Source organism: Monodon monoceros, unplaced genomic scaffold, assembly GCF_005190385.1.
Source record: "Monodon monoceros isolate NGI ecotype Baffin Bay Population unplaced genomic scaffold, NGI_Narwhal_1 Super_Scaffold_6, whole genome shotgun sequence".
In the NCBI taxonomy this organism is placed as follows: Eukaryota; Metazoa; Chordata; class Mammalia; order Artiodactyla; family Monodontidae; genus Monodon; species Monodon monoceros.
Window position 1 is genome coordinate 62,111,538 of NW_021703783.1, and position 22,317 is coordinate 62,133,854.

The 22,317-nt window shown below is 34.2% G+C and overlaps 1 protein-coding gene across 5 annotated transcripts in view; it reads right to left on the reverse strand.

The window, feature by feature from the left end:
- Nucleotides 1-1,003: 1,003 nt before the first annotated feature.
- PPP1R12A (protein phosphatase 1 regulatory subunit 12A) overlaps nt 1,004-22,317 on the reverse strand; it is a 148,941-nt gene continuing 127,627 nt past the window's right edge. For all 5 annotated transcript variants that reach the window (XM_029205988.1, XM_029205986.1, XM_029205991.1 and 2 more), the window contains 6 exons: nt 18,919-18,935; nt 17,536-17,671; nt 14,287-14,391; nt 8,941-8,988; nt 5,923-5,973; nt 1,004-3,187 (listed from right to left, as the gene is read on the reverse strand). In XM_029205988.1, the coding sequence (XP_029061821.1) occupies nt 3,101-3,187; nt 5,923-5,973; nt 8,941-8,988; nt 14,287-14,391; nt 17,536-17,671; nt 18,919-18,935 (444 nt within the window). In that variant the 3' untranslated portion in view covers nt 1,004-3,100. The remainder of the gene's footprint in view (nt 3,188-5,922; nt 5,974-8,940; nt 8,989-14,286; nt 14,392-17,535; nt 17,672-18,918; nt 18,936-22,317) is intronic.

The window sequence follows — 22,317 nt, forward strand, 5'->3', positions numbered from 1 at the left end:
GGATTGTTAATAACTGTTAACAGAGTTTGCTCTGTTTTCTGCTTATAATGACAAAGTGAAGGACAACCTACAAGGCTGTTATTTCCTACGGGAAATACATTGTCCTAGTTTGGAGACAATTTGACCTCTGGATATTTTCTTCTTACAACAACACTCAGTGAGTGCTGACACTGGGAGTCATGACTGTTTCAGATTAGCCAGGAAAGACTAAGTGGTAATAAACCTTTAAGCAAAAGAATAAAGTAGCCTAATGGATTAGTGAATATCTACTTTACGTATGAATACTCTCCTAGATAATTCTAACTTTGCATTTGGTTTGAAGTATTTGCATGTGAAATTTTCTGTATGGAGGACAAAGAACAGTAATATCTATCATTCTGTGAGCATGCACAGGGAAAGTACTGGAAGTAGAAACAAGAGACACAGGCTTACTACAAGTCTTTTCCCAAATCGAGTTCCCAAATCAGAAATGCCTCTTATCTACTTACAGATGTGTAGTAGATGGGGGTTGAAACTTGGACAAATCTAGGTTGGAGAATGATCTACTATTTTACATTTCAATGGAATATTATCTTTATACGTATTCCCAAGCCTATGTTTGCAACTACAAAAAAGCATAGGTTTAATTTGGAAGCCACAAAATATTTAGGTAAATGAAATCTTTTGCTACAAAGCTACTATCTTGAAACTCACTTTTATCATTATTTTTTACCCACTTATTATCATAAAAAAACTAGTTCTCAGATTCTGCACACAGACAGCTTTATGTAAAATATATAAACATTTGTCCAAATTGATACACAGATTGCATAAATATGGCAATTAAGATTGCATTTACAGATGTGCATGTACAATGTTGTGCAAATTATCACAATATTACAATTTCAAAAATTATTCCAATTGGAATCCAAGTAAAGCAATTAGTGAAAAAATACCCATGCAGAATTTAAATATCTCAGAACAAAGTTTTAAACGTCTTCAGTAAAAGTTCACACATTTAAAATAGTTTTATTCATTTTATTTGTATATGTCAAAATACATTTTTATTTCCAAAATAGTGGGTTTTGCAACTAGTTTCATGCAGAAACAAGGTCTGCTCAATACTACCAATAAAATCAATATAGCACAGTAGCTGTTCAGTTTTAGATACAAAGAATAAATAACCTAAATACAAAACACTAAAATATTAGAAACATGTATTTAATCATTCTTCACAGGCATCCAAACTTCACAAATATAATCCTTAGCATGCCTAACTGTTGTGCAACCAGAACATGTTGCAGTCACTCAAACTGACCAATTATCTGTATATTTTACGTCCACATAAGACCATGGAAATTCTTTATATTCAGACCAACCATTCATACAGTTCAAATATAACCAAAAATAAAATTCCCACAACTATCCTTGTACCTTTAAAAATCAAGAATCCTGAGCTTGGTAGTAAGAGCATAACCTTATATCTTCATAAAACCAATCAAGAAAGAGAGGACTTAAAATCCTGCTTACCAAAACACCTTTTCCCAACCCCAAAGTAATCTAAAATAGGCAGTAGAACACAATGACCTTTTAAAATGAAGGGGGTACAAATTCACATTTAATATAGTATACAATACAATCAATAATACAATTAGCTACTATAAGCTTTACAATGTACAATTTATTCAAATGGCTGAACTGTTCAGTGGTTAAGGAGACAGTTATGTGCCAGAAAGAGTATTTTTTGCATGGTTTAATGAAAATATAAAAGCTATTTGTCCAAATAAAAGCCATCTTCATATGTACTTGGTTTTGCTTTTTTTTTAAAAAAGGCCACTGAAATGTATAAAATGGTCTGAACATGATGGTGGTATCAAAGTCAATGCCTCTTCACATGGCAATAACAGTGCATTTAACACGAACTCACGTTAAGTCTGCAAATGATTTCATAGCATTACTTTGGCTAGCACAACAGTTATAGACAGCACTCAGATAAATACAGGTATGTGAAATGTGAAGCAATTACCTTATGGAACTTTAATTATGGTTGAATACTATCAAATGAAAACTGCAAATAAAAGTAAAAGCATTTTACAGTAGAAAACTTTTGTAAAGATAGGGCTCCACATAAACGTGTTATTTTAAAAGTCTTTATATCACATTGTTAGCAAATTTTGTTTTTAACACTATTATGGAGTAGCCTACTTTGCATTAACAGACATTTGAAATAAGAAAACAGTCAAGCATGCCATGTGGTGGTCTAAAAATCAAAACAATACAGTTATTTATATATACAGCATCACTCAGTACCTGCTAAAATGAATGTGAAGATTAAAGAATCTAACATCTTATACTACAATAATAAAAAACAAACAAAACAAAAGTGACCAATGAAGGCAGAAAACAGGACTTAAAAGAATCTAATCTCAACTGACTTTAAAGCATTCATATAAGGAATAAATGCATATTGCACAAACAGTGAAAGCAAATGTTCCACCAAGCAATTCAGTTCCAGGTGGGGGACAACACAGCATTAGCCTAATATATGACAATGATCTCAGAAGAGCAAGTGTTCTTTTCTGTAAATGAGAAAGCTGTGAGACAGGAGAAGGGTCTGCCACATGAAGAGTTAGAAGGAAAAAATACAAACCCAAACTCAGATGTAAAGCAAAAAAAAAAAAAAATTAAATATCGAAAAACTGGAAACTGTGGCACATCAAAAAATGCTGAATAACTGTCTTCTGTGAGAGCTGAGTTTTTGTTGACACAAAAGTATTTATGTACAACTAAGGCTTACTGGTTAAATATCTGAGGCATATCTGGCCTTGAACACTTTCCTTATATGCTGGAGCTGTAAACAAGTTTTCTCAGTCATAAAAAAAAAAATCTTCTCAGCAGCTGCATTAACATGAAACAATGGTCTTGATACAAGGAAAAGAAAAAAAAAAAAAAAAGAAAAACACCAGAAAATTAAACAAAACTCCTAGATAAGAGGGCATTTGGCAGGATATCCAAAAATGACAATCTCCAAGGATTCTTCCCAGGCTTCCAGTGACTGTCAATTATGGTCCACTGGGTTACTAATATGTGCAATTCCAATTACTTGCTGCTTTTTCTTTTTTTATTTGGAAAGTTTGCTTATAACTCTGATCAAGGCCCCATTTTCATCCTTTAGCCTCTGGTTGTCTGCTTTTAGGTCTGGTAACATCTATGAGAGGAAAAACAGAAGAGAAAGTTTTAATTCAATAAAAAGATAAAATATGATTCTTAATAAATGTTATATTTTTACCACAAGACACATGAACAAGCTTTGTCAGTTATATATATTTCTAGTGACTAAAACATGTATCAGGAAGAACCTCCCCCATTTGTGAAGCTAATTAGTTTAATAAATGATGAAATGAAAGGTTTATTCTCCCAAAGTTATCAATTGAAATGTACTAAATCACTTGACATTATGAGTCACGAGCACACCATATTAGAGCAGCCAAGGAAAGGAAGCCTATTTTTGTTAGGATAGGCTCTTAAAGGGAATTCCTTTAAGAGTTCCTGTCAGCCTAAATTAAGGCCTTTTGCTTTATTTATGTCAGACCTCAAACCATACTGTTATTCCACAAGAAAACCAGTTTAGGGAAGTTTTGAGGGAATTAGACTTGTTCTAAATTATTAAAATTCTTTAAATGATTTACCTTGTACTAAGTTTAAGTGCCTAGTACAATGTCTGATCCAAGATAAGTGCTCAATTAAATGGTAACAAAGCAATTATTACTATCATTAGAATAGTATAAAATAATTTATAAGCCAAAGCAGTAAGTCTGAATTTATAAAAATTTTCAAGCATAGAAAAATATAAGTAGTATTTGGAGTAAATAGAAAAACACACCCTTACATCCTGAAAACAAAACTATTTTTTGTTTTACAGACAAACTGAATGAGGGGGTGGAATTATTATAAGTTAATTGGATTTTCTACTAAGAATGATTTAAATCACATGTGCTCTGCCAGATTTGCTTGGAAATGGAATAGCTTATATTTTAGACATTAAAATATACTTTCCAAGATATTTAGGTCTCTTTCCTCAGCTTTCAAAATGTACTAGGTTATCAAATTAGATAAAAGTAAAACTACTTGCAAAATTACCTTAAGCAAAATCTTTATGAAGAGTTTAATATTATGTGGAACCAATCAATTCTTACCTGCTCAGAATGCAGGGATATAAAATACAGTAATCTGAAGTTTATTAGGATAAACTAATAAGTTTATTAGGATACCGCTGTTAATAGAGAACTACGTGAATATTAACGAAGATGGTTCTGACTGAAAATGACATTATTTTGAAAAGCAGATAATTCATGTTTAATCTTCGGCTTCAACATATATTAATTATGTGTAAAATACATGTTCCATTTTCTTTCTAGTAAAGAGTTTTAAACAGCCATATTTTTAAGTGCACTAGCTTTGCAAAAGTGCAGACAAGTCTTTTATCTAAATGCCTCGATCATTCCCTCAGTTTACTGCAGTTTATCAGTCACAATACACAATTAGTGACACTTTCTAACATTCTGAGAAGCCATGCATAATTAAACAGTTATATGATAAGCTCCAGACACAATGGCATTAATTTGTAAAAGTGAGCTCAAGACACGCTTACTAATACAAAAACACCTGCCTGGCTCTACTAAGAAGAAATGATGAAACTATAAATTATAGATTCACAGACTGCAGTTGCCTACAGAACCCTGAGCGCTTGGCTACCACTCTTGTCAAGGCCCTATTCTCAGTCAGCAGTCGCTCATTTAATTCTCTCAGAGTTTGAATTTGCTTTATTTGGTGCAGATTCTGCAGGAATCAGAACATAAAGAAATAGAAAATAAAAAATAAGAAAGTGGAAAAGAGTACAATGAAAACATAAAGAATCACAGATAACAAATGTAAGAAGAAAAAAATTAAGAGTCTTAAAAGAATATTTCATGAAATTTGCAAAAGTAAACAGTGTAGTTCTAAAATTCCTTATCAAACAAAATACACAGGCAAACAAAATCCAAAAACATTTTCTCCAAAGCCATTCAATAATGTTTTAATAAGAAACTAAATAATTCAATAGAAAAACATTTAAATCTTGAAATTCTAATTCTATGGGCATAATTTCCTATGCATTAGTCCATTAATTCATAATGTGATAGATATTTTATGCAAGACAATGTAATAAGAGGTAATCAATTAACTATGTCATTCTTTTTTTTCCTGAGAAGAATGTACCTTCCAATATTCAAAATGAACTTATTTTCACAGGTGATGCAGAGTTTGATAAACTGTACCTCTGACTGTCCACTACTCTAATGTTCTTTATTTTTATTTATTTATTATTTTATTATTATTATTTTTTTTCGCGGTACGTGAGCCTCTCACTGTTGTGGCCTCTCCCGTTGTGGAGCACAGGCTCCAGAAGCGCAGGCTCATCGGCTATGGCTCACGGGCCCAGCCGCTCTGCGGCATATGGGATCTTCCCAGACCGGGGCACGAACCCGTGTCCCCTGCATCGGCAGGCGGACTCTCAACCACTGCGCCACCAGGGAAGCCCCTAATGTCCTTTATTTTCAAAAGAGAACATTTCTATAGTGATCCTTCCTCACCAGTTATTCTCCAAGGAACAGAGTATTTGAACTGCAACAAATAAATGATAAATCCTAAATATTATAGTCATTATTGTCCAATTTATTCTATACCTGAACATCAAAAGTGCCATGAAAACTGATTAACAAAAAGATTTGAGTTTTAAATACTTTTCTAGCTCACCTAAAACCTGGATTTAGGAAGAAAGAAAAGCACAAGATATAGATAACTCACAAACTGTATAAGCGGCTTTAAGAACAATTAATGTAAACATAGTATCTGTAATGGTACTGTAAAATTTGAGTTTATACTGCAGCATGATTTACTTACTTTGAGCTCTTCTTCCATTTCAGATATTCTTCTTTCTAGAGCTCTTCGTTCCTAGGTGAATTTAAGGTACTAATGTTAATGACATAAGTATTATATTCTTAAATTTTCTTCTAAATTGTGAAATAGTGACACTTTAGAATAAAAAATTAAATCAGGAGCAGTGTAGAAAAAGATGCGATGCCAGTGATGTGTAAAGAGCTTTCCAAAATTTGAGAGAAATAAATATGAAGATCATTATTTTGTTACTTCCTGTAAGCTCTTTCTTTAAAGCTTTGACTTTCTGGTAAGATGCTACATAACACGTTTAAACTGTTTTTAGTTCACATAAAACTTAGGTTAGGGATAGAGTAAACCAATACTCAAGACTGAGGATTGAATAGAAAAGAAAAAAAAAAAAGAAACTCACACAAAGATGCAATTACTCTATAGTGATAAAAAGCAGAAAAGCAAGAAGCAAACGTGCCTAAAATATCTGTACTTTAAATTTCAAAAGGATCTAAGAGATGTTCATCTCCTCCACCCACAATGTTAACTAGTCATTATTTGTCCAATTGACTTTATATTTAGTTTGATACTCTACATAGCATTAATGCAGTGAATCTAATGAAGAAGCAACTGCAGCATTTATTTTAAACTACCTTGTTTCAAAGAGTGATAGGCAAAGGCAACATACAGTATATTACTGCAGTGTACAGTTTTATTCTCCCTTAAATAATAAGCATTCTAAGGTGTTATGCAAAAAGCAAGCAGCAGTAATTAATGTGCTTAAAACTTTGGTTAGGTCATACCGCCCAGAAGATACTGACTCTTGCCGGTCACCTTTCAGATACAAACCATTTAAATTTAGTTTAATCACACTGAAACTATTTCTAAGACATTCTTTCCCAGATTAATAATTAATGTTGATATTTAGTAAAGCAGTACATTTACTGTAAATGTTAACATTTTTAGAGTATGTGATTTTAAAAAATAGATGAAATCCTACCCATAGTCTTATAAGTACTGTGTTATTCTACTATTAGCATGTTTAAACATTATTACACAGACAAAAATGTTACTTTTGATAAACAGACCTTTCTCCTATTTAACAATACATCCATGACACATTCATAAAAACCACTGCACTTCTCAAAATACTAGGACATATAGTATTATATTTGATCCTCATAACTTTGTGAAATATCAGCAACAGCATTATTTCCTCCAACTGACAGGTAACAACCCCATCATTCTCAATTTTATTATGTGCCTTCAAGATTTTAACTATGTAGTGGTAAAGCAAGACAAGAGCACTATACTGAACTGCCTCACTGCCAAACTGACAACTGTAAAGTTGCAGGAAATTTCTTATATTTAACAAATAAACTTATTACCATTTAAAAATATGGTTAAGAGAAAAAAAATGCATATAAAGTGCTTAACTCCGTGCCTGCCTGGTATGTTAAAGAGTGCTGAATAAAAGTTAGCAGTTAGTATTAATACTATGATTACCAATGTCTGTTAAACTGAAAGTAGATTAGCTACTTCATAATTTGTCTGCATTTGACAGGCAGAAAGAGGAGGTCAGGTGAGAATGTCAGAATATGAACATGTATATATTGTAGGTGTATAAGCCTAGATGAAAAAGAAAAACATAAACATTAAACCATCACTTATCTCTACATGATAGGGAGATTTTATTTTCATCTTTTGTTAAAATTTTTGTAATAAATACATTACTTTCACAAAAATAAAATATTCTTAAAAATGTGACTATCTCAAAGATAAATAATATTTTGATTAAGTATATGGTTATCTATGTCTTTCATCTCAACTATTAGTATGGATAAAAGAGAACTGAAAACATTTCTTTACTGTTTCACATATCTTGGATGTAAAATTCAGTAAGTTATATTGTGGTACAATAATCAACATTAAATTTAATAAAATAAGTGATTCCAAATTTTTAGCAATTATAAATTAGATCAATAGTTTTTTAAATGGCCCAGAACAATGATTTTTAAAACCTCATGAAATCATAATAAAACTAGGAGTTATTATACGTTACAATTTAGTAAATGACACAGACATTAACTATTATGTTTATATATTTGGTATTTTTATCATTTCTCTCCTTTTTTGGGGTCAACAAGGTAAATTTTTAAAATGGAATGGAAGAAAATATTCTCATATCAAGTGCTCTTGACTATTTATTCTTCGATCTAGAGATCAGAGCTCCACAGTATGTAATTTCTTCTCTGGCTGAAACCTTCAAAATCTAGCCACTGCTCAGCTGTACTACAGGTACTCTTTGAGTTAATTTTTCCACTAACTTTTGATCATTTATAGATCTTCAACTGCTCAGACTAAACTTGTGGAGTTTTTCTTATGCCCACTGCCAAATCCCTGGGCAATAATAATAATAAAAGGAGAAAAATACAAGTGAATATATCACGGCCAGATAAAAAATTGTAGAAAGACATAAAATGGTAAAAGGATTTTCTTGTAATCTTTTTTTTGTTTGTTTTAGAAGAGCCTACTTAAGTTAAATATTTAAACTCAAAATTAAATAAAATATTGTTAAATTAACTTTAAAAAGAATTTGAAAATTTGGTCCCCAGATCTTTAAAAACTTTAAGAATGGAAGTATTTTAATTTTGTAAAGAATTAAACTAAATGTATAGATGATTAAAGTGTTTTAAGTATATCACCACAGAAAATCAAAGAGAGATAAATGGCATTTTAAAAATATCAGATTCACTATCACAATGTGTACATTTCATAATTAAGGCAAGATTTTTTTTGTACATTAAAAGAATAACATGGTAAATTAAATTTAACAAGGTAATTTCACCCCATAAGACTCTATAAAGAAGGTAAGCTAGAAAACATTCATAATCAAATTATTGAATATTAATTTAAACTAAGTAAAACTACCATCTATAAAAACAAAACTAAAGAAAACCAAAAAACCTACCATTGCTTATATAAAAAACAAAGGGGGAAATTGATTACTTATTCAGTAAGATGGACACTTACCCTTTTTTCCATTTCCAGTAGTGACCTATCAGCAAATCTTTCTTGTCTCTGCAAGGAAGTAAGAAATATAGAAGAGATGTAACTGCAATAAAGATGGGGAAAGGGAGAGGACCACAGTAACTCTCCTCTACTGGTATTCAAAGAAATCACACTATTCAGGAGTAATACACAGGTGTAAGCAAAGAACAGAGAAAACAGGATTTCTACTGAAATAATAAAGAGCTAGAGGAATGCTTAGGAATACAATGGTCTCCACAGTTCTCATCGTTTATGTATCGTTTTTCCTCGGGTCTTTACAGTTGAGCTGAGAGTAAGGATGGGTGAGTACTGTGGAGCAAAGCCAAAAATATCCTAGTTTTCCCTCCGATGTTCAAGCTCTCTCTTTTCCTACACCAGGAAGAGTGGCTAACCTTAGTGCTCAGATTCCACGACCTTGACTGAAATGTACTTTGGACCAGGTTGTGTGACTGTATCCATGCAGTCAGACTAGTAAACTGGCCTTTTGGTCCTCTTTCACAGCTACCTTAGTTTTGCTCACTCCTTCTCTAGAGTTTTTTTCCCCAATCATCCATGTTCCAAAATTGGTAAGAAGGTTCATATCCACTGTCACTTGTAAGAAATCCTAGCCATATAGCTTTTCTTCTGGTAAGGTCAGGTCTCATTTGTTTCTGCTTCGTGTACTACACAATCAACTAAAGTTGATAAATACTGAGATCTGGGGGATGAAAAGGGCCCTTGGGGTTTTAAGCCACATGCTGCACTCAATACCAGAGAGCTGTGCATATGGGTATTGAGCACAGGACACAAGTGCTTAGTTCTCATTTACATTATTGACCTCTGTTCATACATCTCCCTTGGGATTCCTGGTCTATTTGCTGAAAATGAATTCATCAAAAGGCTCATTCCCCAGAAGCCAATCTGCTGAATAACCAATTTAAAAAATTTACCAAACATGGTTTTTGACAACTACTTAATAAGAATGCTCTGCTATGATCATTAACCACAAAATATACTTAAAAAAACTCTCTCTACATACACATATATGGTTCATCACTGATTAAGCACAACTTCACTGTTTACTTTGGTGATTTAAAAAACATTTCTTGGGACTTCCCTGGTGGCACAGTGGTTAAGAATTTGCCTGCCAATGCAGGGGACACGGGTTCAAGCCCTGGTCTGGGAAAGTACCACATACCGTGCAGCAACTAAGCCCAAGTGCCACAACTACTGAGCCCACATGCCACAACTACTGAAGCCCTCACGCCTAGAGCCCATGCTCCACAACAAGAGAAGCCACCGTAATGAGAAGCCCGCGCACTGCAATGAAGAGTAGCCCCCTGCTTGCCACAACCAGAGAAAGCCTGCACGCAGCAACAAAGACCCAAAGCAGCCAAAAAAAAAAATAAATAAATAAATTTATTAAATAATAAATAATTAAATAAAAACCATTTCTTTAGGGGACTTCCCTGGTGGCGCAGAGGTTAAGAATCCACCTGCCAATTCAGGGGACATGGGTTCGATCCCTGGTCTGGGAAGATCTCACATGCCGCGGAGCAACTAAGCCCGTGCACCACAACTACTGAAGCCCGTGCACCTAGAGCCCATGCTCTGCAACAAGAGAAGCCAACGCAATGAGAAACCCGTGCACCACAACGAAGAGTAGCCTCTGCAACTAGAGAAAGCCCATGTGCAGCAACGAAGACTCAACTCAGCCAAAAATAAATAAATAAAATAAATAAACAAAACAAAACAAACCAAACATTTCTTTATATAATTTTCTCTTCTGTCAACCCTTTCAACATTCATATTTTTGTATCATCAGGGCTTGTAAACCAAGTTACTTTTTGACCCTTTTTTGCACAATTTCTTTTTTAACGTTATAGTACATAAATAAAGATCTAAATCATGGCCATCTAACTTGTTTTATTTAATTTTTTTTTTCCCCACACTGCACAGGTTGCAGGATCTTAGTTCCCCAACCAGGAATTGAACCCGTGGCCTCAGCAATGAAAGCATGGAGCCCTAACCACTGGACTGCCAGGGAATTCCTAATCTGTTGTTTTAAATGATTTTTTTTGTGCTTACTCTTCCTGGAAAAATAGAAGTTAATGTATTCCCATTGCTTACTGTTAGAAATCAAATTCAGAATTTCAAATAAGATGAGACTTTCAGGGATTTCCCTGGTGGTACAGTGGTTAAGAATCCACCTGCAAGGCAGGGGACACAGGTTCGAGCCCTAGTCTGGGAAGATCCCACATGCTGCGGAGCAACTAAGCCTATGCACCACAACTACTGAGCCCGCATGCCACAGCTACTGAAGCCCACGACCTAGAGTCCGCGCTCTACAACGAGAAGCCCCCGCGATGAGAAGCCCGTGCACTGCAGCGAAGAGTAGCTCCCACTCACCACAACTAGAGAAAGCCTGTGAGCAGCAACGAAGATCCAACACAGCCAAAAATAAATAAATAAATTTTTAAAAAGATGAGACTTTCAGCTAATTCTGATATACTTTTGATGTTTTTATTTTATTTTTAATTAATTAATTAATTTTATTTACTGTTTTTATTTTTGGCTGCGTTGGGTCTTCAGTGCTGCTTGCAGGCTTTCTCTAGTTGAGGCGAGCAAGGACTACTCTTCGTTGTGGTGTGCGGGCTTCTCATCGCGGTGGCTTCTCTTGTTGCGGATCACGGGCTCTAGGTGGGCATGCAGGCTCAGTAGTTGTGGCTCACGGGCTTCGCTGTTCTGCAGCATGTGGGATCTTCCCGGACCAGGGCTCAAACCTATGTCCCCTGCATTGGCAGGTGGATTCTTAACCACTGTGACACCAAGGAAGCCCAACTTTAGTTAATATTTTTGGTAAATATTCTAGTTAAAGCTGTTAAAATAACAATTGGTAAACCTGGTGAATTGACATTTGACAAAATCATTATTCATCAACTGGTTTCTGGTAAATTAACCTATTTCCCTCCCTTGGAGACTGTACAGGGAGTAGGGTGGCTGGGTTAAGGCAGGATTCAAGGATTCTAGAGTCCTTGGCTAAATACTATCACACAGACCTAAACTTCAACTTTAATTCTTTTGGCTGTGCTGCACCTTTTGCACGATCTTAGTGGATCTTAGTTCCCCAACCAGGGATTGAATCCGGGCCCACGGCAGTGAAAGCACGGAGGCCTAACAACTGGACCACCAGGGAATTCCCAAGATTAATTCCTAACAGGATGATCGTTCCCTTGGAAAAATTCCACATGACTATCAAAACTGCCACTACTATGTATATTCATGAACAGTTACAAAAGAAATGTTAAAAAAAACCCCAAAACATCAGGTGGAAAGATTCACAGTAGACTTAAATGCTCAGGATAAGTAATTCTAAAATTGAACAGAAAGTTTAATGTCCTATCAGTTTTACTTTTACATATATCCCTAAATTTTTCAAATGACATTTACATAGTGTAAGATACTAACTTTGAATATTTACTCAATATCTCATACTCTAATTACCCCTCCTATTATTAATTCAGTATACTGGGCATGATACTTAGAATGCCTGCTAAGGCAGAAGCTGTCATACTCTTTAATGCAGTGACTTATTTCTCTGGTGACAGTCAATGGGATCAGAAATTGGTACCTGACCCAAAGGAAGCTTGCAATAGTTGTCCAGTGTCCTATGAAATGGTCACTAATAGGTCCATGGGCACTAACAGGACTGCTTCACGTTGATGATAACTGGCTAATTCTATCAGTTCCCCTCTCTTCTAGAGTTTGAATGAGAAACATATAGGAAGAATTAGATGACAAGAGAGTAGGTAGAAAAGCAGAGAAACATATAGGAAGAGTTAGATGACAAGAGAGTAGGTAGAAAAGCAGAGAAACATAGAGATGGCAGCAAGCAGTGGAAACACAGATTAGCTGAATCACCATAAGACAGAATACTACAGTAGGGAGCAGTGGACACTTTTATTTAGAAAATATTATGACCAAATCTCTAGAGCTGAAACTAGTTATAATATTTTGCAGCGGCTCACTAAGCTACTAATGCAACCTGAAGAATGATGACGTTCCAGTTTACCATGAAGCCTAAGTGTAAGACGGCAAGTTTAAACTTGTGTGACAGTCCAAGTTTTTATGACACCTCACTGTGAAACGTGTTCTTGTTCTGTACTTCACTGTGTATTTTCACAGTAAACCCTCATTACCTGATGGAATCTGAGTCTTCATAACCTCACAAGGTTAGTGTGATACCTGCAAATTTAGCACAGTCTCCACTGTACATAGACAATTGCTTCACAATGTAATAGTGGTTAACAACAAAAAAGGACCTGGTAATAAGTTTAAGTTCAACATAGAGAAGTAATTTTAAAAGTTTTGAGAAAGGTGAGTATAAAAGGATGGTCACAGAAAGTATGCAGTCTCATTTATAGAACTGAGGATGCCATTTTAGATCAGTGTTTTCAAACTGGATTCTAAAAGTTTAGTGCAGAAATGTGTTTATGCTAGAAAGTCTTATGTTAAAATTAAACAAGTTTGCTTCCTTAAAAATTACAGGACTCGTTAGAGCCTTTAACATATAAATAAACCCTGTAAAATCTCCAAGATATAGAACATATAGTATTTCTCAGTTTCTTGGATCACAAAGCTCTTTCCTCTTCTTTTTTTTGTTTTGAAGGGGGGCAAGAGAAGGAAGAGGGAATGTGCCAGAACTATCTCCCAGAACTAGTGTTTTATGAAAAAAGAGCTTGGGAAACAATTATTAGATCATACACATCCTAGATCATATGTACAAGGCTGTGAGTTCTGCTTGGCTATCCTAGTTTTCTTGTCTAAAATTATCTCTACTAGGTTGTTGCACAGAAGGAAGGTAAAAGGAGTTATGACTAAAATTATCTTCTTCCAGAATTATTATGTCAAATTATTAAACAAATTATGTCAAATTATTAAAAAGGTTCTTTTTATTAAACAGGAAACATTCATAATGAATAAAAATTATTATACAAAATTTTATGGCTTTAAGAATATTCTGTATAGATAGATGCTTTGCCTTGCTACACTTGGTATGCTGTAAATAAGCATTTAAAATCCTTCATGTACCACAACATAGGTATTAAAAGGCTTAAAAATACTTTGACTTTCTACCGTAAGGCTATATACGTTCATATTTTAAATTCACTTTAGAAGAAAATAAATTATCGGTAAACTGTATTATCTTGATCCTGTCCTATTAATAAATAAGCTTTTATCAATAACCAAACTTATATCTAGAACACAAGAGAACATTTCAATGCAATTTTCAGATAGAATAAATCACAACCATTATCTTTAGAGTAACAAAGAGAAAAAGGTACAAACCTGGGTGGCCTTTTCCAATTGTAATTTAAGATCTGTTAGTTCCATATTTGTATCATGTAGTTGTGCTTTCAGCTTTTCATTTTCAGCTAGAATTTGTTCATAAAGCTATACAAATTAGGGGAGAAGAACAAATTACTTTTCTGCTTTTTTACTATTTTAAGAAGATTTCCCATTGATTACTTTACAATATTAAAACAAAGATTAATGTAACATATGAACTATTAAAGAAAGCATTAAAAATATTTTAATGCTTTGTGGTCTCAAGGCAGAAATTTTTGGTTATTCAGGTGTATTTGTCCCACATAAACTCTTTAAAAACTAGTTCTGGTATTTAAAATTTATTACTTCACTGAAAATCCTGACTTTTCAGTTTGATTAAAAAAATTCAGTTATCTGATAAAGAGGGACCACACAGTGACCACAGCTGGAATTCAGGAGCATTATGATTTTTATTTGGGGCCTCTGAGCTTTTCTGCCTATCATTCACTCTTTAATTCCTGATACTGAGATGGGAGTATCAGTTGCATTTATCATTATACTTGTATTATTTTTACTAAAGGTAAAAGGAAAGCAAAATATTTCTTGAACACTTTCATAGCACTTGAATCTACTACTTCTTTTTTCCTCATCTCTACTACTACAACCATAGATGTCTACAATCATCTCTTACCTAGATATTTCTATTATTAGAATTGTTCTCCTGACCTCTCTTTAATCTGTTTTATACAAAGCAGCAAGAGTTAAATTTTCAAAATGACAATCTAATAATTTTCATAGGCCAACCATTCCATTAACCTCCATACATTAAAAACCCTTGAATGGCTTCCCAATGTTCTCAGTATAAGGGAATCCTTAAAACAGCCTGTAAGGCACTGATGGTTTGGTCCCAGCCTACACATTTGTAGGTGCAAACTCACACCACCATCCCCTTCGCTCTACTAGCCATACTGAAAATTTAATTACTTCAATATATCATGTACCCTCCCACCACCAGGCTGGTTTGTGTGCTTGCCCTTCTCTCCATCTGGAACACTTTTTTCTCCCATTTTTGCCAGTTAACTACTAATCCTCCTTCTGTTCTTGGCTGAAGTGTTACTTCCTTAGGAAATCTATCCTTAGGCCCTGTCACTTTCTTTTGTTACACAATGGTTTCAATTTAACGATTATCCATTGATTTGTATCATTATATGATAAGGTCTGTCTGGAAGATGCTCATAAGAGCAGGGACAGGATCTCCATCTCCACTGCCCATGAGCAGAACTTCACTACTAATTTAAGCACAATTCAGTGTTCAGTTCTTTACTGAACGAATGAATCTTATTCCTAACATAAACTGACCCCCTACCTTCCTTTTCTTGTTGATTTGGCTTGTAAGAAAGTGGGTGATTCAAATAGCTGCCAAATACCTGGGGACATGTACAAATACCACACACCTTTTTCCTCCACAACAAACTTCATTAGGTTTATTCAAAGCTTACAATATGAAGAATCATGATCTTCAGAATTCTAGATTATTTTGTTGCCAGGACTTATTTCTTAATTAGTTCCATCCTTAACCCTTAACAGCACTTGAACTATCTCACAAGTTTTTCGGTTACCTAGGAAATACTATACTGTCCTGGGAAAAGCTATATTCTTTGTTTGGCTGCTTCCTATTAACAAATAAAGAAAAGATTTCACACGCACGCACAACACCCTCCCCCCCCCCACCCCAAATCTACTCAGTGCCCCCTTTTAGCTCAACCACAGTATTACAGTACTGGCCTGAGAGGCTTAAATGTGCAGGAAGTCCTGGGTACTTTCCCTTTTCCTTCAAATAAACAAATAGCTGTTTTTTTGTTTTTTTTTTTACATCTGGTGTGTTAGTTTCTGCTTCATAACAAAGTGAATCAGTTATACATATACATATGTTCCCATATCTCTTCCCTCTTGCGTCTCCCTCCCTCCCACCCTCCCTATCTCACCCCTCTAGGTGGTCACAAAGCACTGAGCTGATCACCTGTGCTATGCGGCTGCTTCCCACTAGCTATCTATTTTACGTTTGGTAGTGTATATATGTCCATGCCACTCTCTCACTTTGTCACAGCTTACCCTTCCCCCTCCCCATATCCTCAAGTCCATTCTCTAGTAGGTCTGTGTCTTTGTTCCCATCTTACCCCTAGGTTCTTCATGACCTTTTTTTTTTTCTTAGATTCCATATATATGTGTTAGCATACGGTATTTGTTTTTCTCTTTCTGACTTACTTCACTCTGTATGAAAGACTCTAGGTCCATCCACCTCACTACAAATAACTCAGTTTCGTTTCTTTTTATGGCTGAGTAATATTCCATTGTATATATGTGCCACATCTTCTTTATCCATTCATCCAATGATGGACACTTAGGTTGCTTCCATCTCCTCGCTATTGTAAATAGAGCTGCAATGAACATTTTGGTACATGACTCTTTTTGAATTATGGTTTTCTCAGGGTATATGCCCAGTAGTGGGATTGCTGGGTCGTATGGTAGTTCTGTTTGTAGTTTTTTAAGGAACCTCCATATTGTTCTCCATAGTGGCTGTATCAATTTACATTCCCACCAGCAGTGCAAGAGGGTTCCCTTTTCTCCACACCCTCTCCAGCATTTACTGTTTCTAGATTTTTTGATGATGGCCATTCTGACCAGTGTGAGATGATATCTCATTGTAGTTTTGATTTGCATTTCTCTAATGATTAATGATGTTGAGCATTCTTTCATGTGTTTGTTGGCAGTCTGTATGTCTTCTTTGGAGAAATGTCTAGTTAGGTCTTCTGCCCATTTTTGGATTGGGTTGTTTGTTTTTTTGTTATTGAGCTGCATGAGCTGCTTCTAAATTTTGGAGATTAATCCTTTGTCAGTTGCTTCATTTGCAAATGTTTTCTCCCATTCTGAGGGTTGTCTTTTGGTCTTGTTTATGGTTTCCTTTGCTGTGCAAAAGCTTTGAAGTTTCATTAGGTCCCATTTGTTTATTTTTGTTTTGATTTCCATTTCTCTAGGAGGTGGGTCAAAAAGGATCTTGCTGTGATTTATGTCATAGACTGTTCTGCCTATGTTTTCCTCTAAACAAATAGCTTTTTAAATTCTACTTACCATTAATTACCAAAAACTGAAAATTTAAGTAAGTTATTTCAATAAACTGATTTAATTATGAGTTTCCAGGATTAATATCCAAACATAAAAATCTCAACAAAAAGATTATTTTAAATTAAATATAAATAAATAACCCAGTACCTTTTTAAAGTCAGTTGAATCATCCTTTTCTAGCCTGCTACTGTAAGGTTTTCTTTCTTCTGAGTAACTGTATGATCCAGAGCGACCCAGCAAGGAATCATACCGATCACTAGCTGATGTAGAACTGATTTCATATCTTCAAAAGATGAGTTTGAGTCAAAATCTTTATTACAGGCTTTCACAACTTACATTAACATGCATCCTAGTATATTAAACTAGATATTCCAAAATAGTAGGTAATATTCTCCTTCATCGGTTATCTAACTTTCATGATATATAATAAATAAATGGGAAGTTATTTTTAACACTAATTTCCCTTAACTGAGAAGGGAAGTTCAAAATCTCTATATTTGAAAGTCAAAACTGGTTTTACATCATGATAAATTATTTCAACAATTTTAAACTGTACATTTTTTCCCCCACATTTTAACATCTCTAAAATCAGAACAAGGCTTACAATTGATGGGTATTATAGTTTAACTGGTAGCACTTTTCCTTTTTTTAAGTGGCATACAATTGTATTTTAAAATTAGTAACATTTTAGATGATGAACTAACTAGAGTCTATCCGAAGTGATAGACAGTACTATGCCATTTTATATAAGGGACCTGAGCGTCTGTGAATTTTGGTATCTGCTGCGGAAGCCGGGGCAGGGGGTGGGGGGAGTCCTGGAACCAATCCCTCAGGGATACCGAGGGACAACAGAACAGTTTGTCCTAAACAAGAAGAACATATCTCATTTGAAAATGAGGATCCTCTTATTATCTAGTTCTGAATTTGCGTTACTTTTTCTGATAAATGCTACTGCCTCTACACTTCAATTCAATAGAATCATCAGTATATAAAAATTTGTTCTTAGTTTTTACAAAGCTTTGGTTAACAATTATGGGCAAGAGGAACAAAAATTAGATTCAAGGATATTGTGGAGGTTCTCTGAAAAGATGAACAATTTGAGCTAGATGACACTTTTAAAAAGTGTCTTCATTGGTTTTCTTTTATCTGAAGCAGGGATAAGAGAGAAGATTCTGAATAGTGAAATAAATTTCTGGTGGGTTTCATCAGTCTCTGATGTGAATAATGAGATGGTCAGTGTTGAAGTAACTTAGGATGGTTAGGAAAACTAAGAAAAGTTATCACTGTTGCAAAGATCTGAGAAAAAGTCTTTCTTAGTGACTTACTATAACTATTGAACTAGAAGTAAAGCCATTGATAAAGAAAGCTATTAACACTTATCAGGTCATCTAAATATCTACAGATTTTTTTTTATTAAAATAATTCTACCAACTTAAAAAATTTATAAATATCTAGCAATATATTTTTAGAAAGGACAAAAATGAGAAAAAGGTCAGTAAAAGAAAAGAAAAAAAAAAAAGTAAAACATACCTAGAAATGGAATCCGTCTATAAAGAGAGAAAAACATAAGCATAACTAAATTTTTATGCTTTCATTAAAGTAACTTATTGATTAATCAAGAAAATTTAACATCAATACTATTTTCACACTATTAAACTAACACCTATTTATTATATACACTTTAATGTAGTTGTTCTTACAAAGAAATTCTAGAACAGTCACTGTATATTTCTACTTGTCTAATACTACACGATTACATTTGCCAATTTATAGTCATATTTTGTGAATTTCTACAAAATGGCACCATACATTATTTTTTAATTAGAAGGAAAAAAAAGAGAGACTAAGACATATCCATTACTTACAACCTGCTTAGCAGGAAAAAGTAACATTTATATTAAGAAATGCAAGTTTATTATGGGACGTCTCAAAGCAATTATCTTTCCCATTTTTGTTTTTGAGGCCATCAGAGACAAACAAATGAATGCCTAAAGTATTTTATGTATGACAGTATATACATATTTTGCTTAAAATTTATTTTCTGGAAATCCAGCTATACGTTCCTTCAAAGTTTAGCAATTAGGAGACAGGAAATTATAATTAATTTTCTTAAGCAAGTGGTATGCTATACTGAAGTTCCAAAACTCTTCTTATCTAAATGGTGAAATGATTAATAGGATAAAATAGTCTTATTGAAGTCAAAGAATTTTTTTGGGATGGTCATCTTTAGCTCTTTCTCTTTCTACTGAAACACGCAATCTATAATTTTCTATAAAATAACTATTCAGAAACGGTTTGTTAAATTTCTGAATTTAGATATTTATACTTACCCTTGAATGCACTGTGAAATTACTGGGGTCCTTTGGGACTGTCTGAAGTCTCATTCAGACTAAAAATGTCTTCCTAAGTCTACTTAAGTTTCCTTTGCAAAACCAATTTCTTACCTGTTTCCTATTTTTTTGATGTAATGCTTTACTTTATTGATTTATTCTTTAGTTTTATAATAATGAACAATTTTGAAGTTAAATTTCAATTTTCATGATATCATTCAAATTCATAAGCTGCTAAAAGAGTAGATTTTGAAAGTTCTTATCACAAGAAAAAAAATTTGTACTTATGTGTGGTGATGATGTTAACTGGACTTATTGTGCTAATCATTTCACAATACACAAATATTAAATAACAACTTTGTACATGTGCAACTAATATAATGTTATATGTCAATTATATCTCAATTTAAGAAAAGAGCAGAAACAAACAAAAGATATTATTTATCCAAATTCAGGAAACTAGCCACACATGAAATAAAATGTATACATATCAAATGAAAACATCACATCTCACCTGACATTCTGCACTCTGGTTCACTGATTTAAAATTTAAGAATAAATAAAAACTCCAAGTAGTCACAGAAATCACTCAAATTCTATTTCTTTGCCTTTAAAAAGCATGGTTTTTAAAGTATTGGTTATGTTTTATATTTTAAAAATTGTAGTAGAAAGCACATAAAACAAAACATACCATGTAAGCCACTTTTAAAAGAGTATAGTTCAGTAGCGCTGACGATATTCACACTGTTGTGCAACAGCTCTCTAGAATTTTTTCATCTTGCAAAACTGTGATTTTATACTCATTAAACAAATCCCCATATCCTCCTACCCCTAGCTCCCGGCAACCACAATTCTACTTTCTGTTACCCATGAGTTTGAATACTCTAGGTACCTCATTTAAGTGGAATCATACAGTATGTGTTTCTTGTGACCTGCTTATTTCACTTAGCATAATGTCCTTGTGGTTCCATGTGTTTTAAAATTATTTTTCCAAAGTAAAAATGCCCTTTAAGTTTTTCTGATTACAGTACCATAAGCTCATATAAAATACCACAGTATAAAAAGTTCCTCTATAATTCCCTATCTCTCAAACGCCCTAGATAACCACTGTTAATCTTTTCTGTATACATATCTTTGTGAACACATAAAATATCTATCCATGCAAATACATTCTGATATATTCCCAACTAATAGACAATGAGGATGCTTTCAATATTTTGCTTCAAGAGCCATGCTGCTGTTAACACTTTAGACTTGTTTTTCCAAACTTAAGTCATTTCATTGGGAATAAATTTCTCAAAGTGGAATTGCTAAGCTAAAAGGCATGAACTTTTTCTCAAGCCTTCAGATTTATACTGCTAAACTGATTTCCCAAGAAAACATATTAATTATAATTCCAAAATCTTATATGAAAATACCTATTTCAATACTAATCACGCCAAACCTAAGCATTATTAACCTTTGCCAATTTCACTTTTATATTAATTGTTTGGTTATTAATGAGAGTAAACGTACTTTAAGCTTGTTGGCCATTTATATTTCTTCTTTTGTAACATTTATAAATTTCATGGATTCTGCCTCTACTTTACTGTCTTTTAAATAGTACAAATATCTTTTAAGTGTTACAAAAGAGGGCTAAGCTTATTTACTTTTAAAAAATTTATTTATTTATTTATGGCTGCATTGGGTTTTCATTGCTGCGCACAGGCTTCCTCTAGTTGAGGCAAGTGGGGGCTACTCTTTGCTGCGGTGCGCGGGCTTCTCACTGCGGTGGCTTCTCTTGTTGTGGAGCACGGGCTCTAGGCGCACGGGCTTCAGCAGTTGTGGCTCACGGGCTCTAGGGCACAGGCTCAGTAGTTGTGGCACATGGGCTTAGTTGCTCCACGGCCTGTGGGATCTTCCTGGACCAGGGATCGAACCCGTATACCCTGCATTGGCAGGCGGATTCATAACCACTGCACCATCAGGGAAGTCCAGCTTATTTACTTTTTTTTTTTTTTTTTTGCGGTACACGGGCCTCTTACTGTTGTGGCCTCTCCCATTGCGGAGCACAGGCTACGGACGCGCAGGCTCAGCGGCCATGGCTCATGGGCCCAGCTGCTCTGCAGCATGTGGGATCTTCCTGGACTGGGGCACGAACCCATGTCCTCTGCATCGGCAGGTGGACTCTCAACCACTGCGCCACCAGGGAAGCCCCAGCTTATTTACTTTTAACTGAGCAAATGTGTCTCAATTTTAATAAGGGCGTCTTTTTTGCCATTTTCTAGCTTTACATGTTTAAATAATCAAATCTGCTAATCTTTTCTTTTTAGTTTCTCGCCTTGGTGTCTGTCTTACTTAAATTTTTGATTTATTACTAATGTTCTTTTCATGGTAAAAGTTTTATCATCCAATAGTTTAATGAAAGCAAATTATAATAACCCAAGCAACAGAAGCCCCATTTTTGGAAAGAATGAACCATATTATGATAAAGTAATTCAAATTTCACCTTAATTTTAATTTATATCCTGAAGGTAGCTTCACAGGTAATTCAAAATATTTAACAACTTTTCGGCAACTTACAATTTAGTTTGAAGCGAAAAAGTATATGCCACAAAGC